General features: G+C 50.9%; 1 protein-coding gene across 1 annotated transcript; it reads right to left on the bottom strand.

Moving 5' to 3' along the window:
- Positions 1–1,838: 1,838 nt before the first annotated feature.
- Positions 1,839–3,998, bottom strand: LOC307084308 (PAK4-inhibitor inka1-like). Its single transcript, XM_079748639.1, has 3 exons — positions 3,864–3,998; positions 3,636–3,686; positions 1,839–3,012 (listed from the first exon to the last, which is right to left on the bottom strand). The coding sequence occupies exons 2-3, from the start codon at positions 3,660–3,662 to the stop codon at positions 1,903–1,905; spliced, it is 1,137 nt and encodes a 378-aa protein (XP_079604765.1). The 5' UTR covers positions 3,663–3,686; positions 3,864–3,998; the 3' UTR covers positions 1,839–1,902.
- Between the last annotated feature and the right edge of the window lie 202 nt (positions 3,999–4,200).

Genomic DNA, 4,200 nt, shown 5'->3' with positions numbered 1-4,200 from the left:
CATAACATCCTTATTTATTTTCATGCGAAGGCTTATGAGTAGGTTATTTGTGTCAACAAGACAATGACTGGTCAACACATCTCTTTCCATAGTTCCCATGAATACGACCAGCCAACAGCAGCAAGGGATTCTTCATTTAGTTTCTAATATAAATATAATGCCACTTTGGGCAATGGGAGTGTACTCACCTGCTGGTTGGGTCCTTGAGTCAGGATGAGGTACGGCCCTTATGATTTAATTTGGCTGTTCTAAGACAAAGGATTCAGGGAGTCTACCGGCAGGTCACAGCCCAACACAACCTGATGAGCGGCCTGACACCTAGAAAGTCCTGTTATTATCACATGATGACAAAAACAAGGCCGTTGGGGTTGAACTCTGAGACAGCTGGCCATCAGACAAACTGTCAGTCTCTAAAGGTATTTTCAGACCTAATGACGGTGACACTTCCCAGAAAAGACCGTGTGAAAATAAACCGCATTGGATGAGCATTTGAATAGATCATTATTTAGATGAATGAACATACTTACAGTTAATCATTCAAGGATTATCCTTGGAGTTAATCTAACACCTACATTTTAATGGATTCTGAAATCCTATTCACACAATGTGTATGGATGTGTGTGTTTCTTTCAGTTTTTTGTGGGAACCATACTATCTAAAATATACTGCAAATATGTTATAGTATGTTTTAGAAACAGGTTTTATTAATAGAAACACACACACACACACACACACTCACACATCAGCATGTTTTCTCTAGTACTTGGGAACATGAGGTGCAATCGTTTGTTAATCCAGGACTTTCCCTTCCTCCTTGTTGTTTCCAGGGTTAGGAGCTGTGTGTGTGTGTGTGTGTGTGTGTGTGTGTGTGTGTGTGTGTGTGTGTGTGTGGGGGGGTACAGGATGCAGGACTTTAGTTGCTGGACAGGAGACATGAGTCTGGACAGAGGATTCCCTGAACATAAGTCTCTTCTCCACATAAACACCACGTCTAGAAGCATCTAGAAGAGACGCAGTGAGTCACCATCAAAGTTTGGTTTCTTCCCAACTTTCACTTTGAGTTGAGATTAGGGATTCATTCATCAAGCGGTTCCTGGGGTAATGCTAGAAGAGCTGGATAAACAGGCCATGTGATAGATGTGGAGGTGGAGAAGGTTCTGCGGTCTAATCCCACATGATGAGTGGGTCTGGGTGCAGGGTAACAAACCAAACCTATTCATCCAATCACTAGGGATCTCTTTAATCTTCACTCTGGAGGAGTCAGACGGATAGGATAAGGAAAGGGTTAATAAGATGGATTCATTTATCCTAACCTGCCTGGCCCTGTACTGTACTGTACTGCCTGCTCCCAGCCTATACTGTACTGCCTGGTCTCAGCCTGTACTGCCTGAGCGGGTTAGTTAGGGCCGAGTTTCAGCAGAGCTCCTTTGCTATTTTCTGGTCAAAGTCACATTCTGTTTTTATTAGGGAGCGAGACTGGAACCAAAGAGCTGACCCACTCCTGGCCACTGGTCCGAGTTAAAGAGCAGTGAGAGGATCCAGTGTCACTCTGAGGTCAAACCCAGCGCTCTGCGGAGAGACTGAGGAGGTAAGACTCAGGAGTTGGAAAGAGAGAGAGAGAGAACCAAAACAACATCCATCCCTTGGTTTCTCCTGCATTTAGAAGTTTGCTGCCAAACAAGGACAGCTGCCTTGATTGGTCGGAAATAAGTGTTAGCTTGGACTGCCTTATCTCAGCAACCTCGTTAATACACCTTTAAGGACCTCATGAATACACAACAAGTCGTGCTATTTTAAATATCAAAAATACATTTTATTTAGAGCACATATGTGTGGACATTGTCGAGCAATAAAATAAAGTGACATGGAGGAAAGGTTCTGTTTATTGATGAAACAGACGTTTCATACGTATCCGATGAGGTCGCTGCAGATGATTGGCTGCCGGCTGCCAGACTTCATCAGAGCTCTGAAGTGGAAGTAGTCCGAGGGGTCCTGCGCCTCGCTCAGAACCGAGAGGGACTGATGGAAGAAGGGCGTCTGGGCGTCGCGCGGGGCCACGCCCACCGGGGCCACGCCCACCGGGGCCACGCCCACCGGGCAGGAGAGGCGCTTTGGGGCGTTGACCGCCCGGTCCGCCCGGGACTCGGTAGACCTCATCCTGACCCGGTCCTCCACGTTCTTTGAGATCCCCGCCCACCTCCTCCTCATGTTCCCCAAGAACCCCCGGGCTGGGGCCGCGGGCCCCTGACCCCCCTGGGGCCGGGCGGGCCCCTCGGGCACCCCGGGGGGCAGCTCCATCCAGGTCTGGAGGAGGTCTGCGAAGCTGTTGTCTCCCAGCACCAGCGGCCGCCGGTTGCGTCCGCGGGTCAGCAGGGAGTTGGTCCAGTCGGCGGCGTCGCCCGCGTCGAACGGCGTCCAGTTCTCCAGGCAGGCGTCCGACGTGGACTTGGGCCGGCTCCGGCCGCCCTGGCCCGTCCGGTTGGTGCGCAGGCAGGCGGAGGCCGACACCCGCACGTTCCTGCTCCGGCACAGGACCGCGGCCTCATCACGCCACGACGCCTCCGAGTACCCCGAGTCCAGCTCCAGGCTCCGCTCGCTGTCGGGTGAGCCCGGACCCGGACCCGGAGCCAGACCCCGACCCGGACCCCGACCCGGACGGAGGCCCAGGCCTGAGTCGGCCCGGCCTCCCGCCTCCTCCTCCTCCTCCTCCTCATCCTCCTCCTCCAGGGGGCTAGCCAGGCAGCATGCTGAGTCGTATGTGCTGGCCGTGCTGGTGGTACTGGTGGTACTGGCCGTACTGGCGTCCGACAAGCGCAGCCTGGTGTGCATCTCACGCCGTTGGCCGGGCCGCAAGGGGCGGGCCGGGCGACGGCAGAGGGAGGGGGGCGTGGCGGGGGCTGGGGGGGGCGTGGCCGGCAACGCTCTCCGGAGCTGCCTCAGGTCCTGGAGCGAGCGCCTCATGTAGTCCACCTGCTCCCGGAGACAGACCCCCCCGGAGTCCTGCAGGCAGAGCTGATGAAACAGAGCAGAGGGTCAGCAGGCAGCCACAGCACGCTCAGCGGACTGTTACTGTTTCCTGTCCCTCCCTAAAGACACACACACACACACACACACACGCACACACGCGGAGGACGGGGGTCCAAATGGTTTGATGGAGGACGTTTCTGAGGCCTACAGGTGAGATCTAACCGAGACACTTCCTTTAATCCTGTTGCCTTAAAGGGGACATATTATACCGCCAGGTGTGCGTGTGATCAGCCATTACAAGTCGTTTCGAAAATGTGCAGCTTCTGACATCACAGGTGGGCGTATCCACCTAGATGTGTGCTGGATAGATCAGTCTACCAGCCTACCCAGTGGACTGTAGCAAACGTTGCTCATCTATCCGTCATACATCTAGGTGGACATGCTGCAAACCCTGCTGGATTTTCCCCGCACTGCAGTTAACGAGGCACCATCAATCAATCAATCAATCAATCAATCAATCAATCAATCAATCAACCCATTACTCATCACGGGTCCTCATAACATCAAACCGGATCATCGTGAGTTCAACTTAATCTACCGTCAACAAGTGAAACGTTGATCACTGAAACCCAGAATAAAAGAACAAAGAACTTATAGATATAACTCACCATTCCTTTACTTCTCATCTGCACCATTCTCTATCCTTTAGAGTCCTGATGCTGCAATCAAAGTAAGTCATTAGTAACACATTATCTACTGTCCAAGATCAGGTAAGTATCACACATATATATGTATATTCATATATATATATATACAAATAAACATATACACATGTACATATACTTTACATATATACATATAATAAGTCCTCCGTTTAAAATAAACAAGTCACGTACCTTGAATCCTTGAATCCAAAGATAATTTAAGTGATATTAAATATGAACGGTCATTGGCTTCTCGGATCTGTTGATGCTGACCGAATAATAAGAGGACGGGCCGGAGGAGACTGACGGTGAAGTCGCGAGGAGGAGACGGATAGAGTGAGGGAGGAGGCGCTGCGCTCCTCTTTAAGACACGCGCCAGTCAGCCCGTTTAAAGCTATGTGCAGGAATTAGCCAATCAGATCTCAGGAAGCGAGCTGTCGTTAGCCCCACCTTCCTTTAAACACAAAGCGTCACATCCTGCTTTATTATTGTTATTATTTAGTAGTAGTGTGTAGTGTGTGTGTGTGTG

Source organism: Pollachius pollachius, assembly GCF_949987615.1.
Source record: "Pollachius pollachius genome assembly, chromosome: 12".
Lineage (NCBI taxonomy): Eukaryota > Metazoa > Chordata > Actinopteri > Gadiformes > Gadidae > Pollachius > Pollachius pollachius.
Note: the sequence above shows the minus strand (reverse complement) of the source record. Positions and strands in the feature narration are given on the sequence as shown.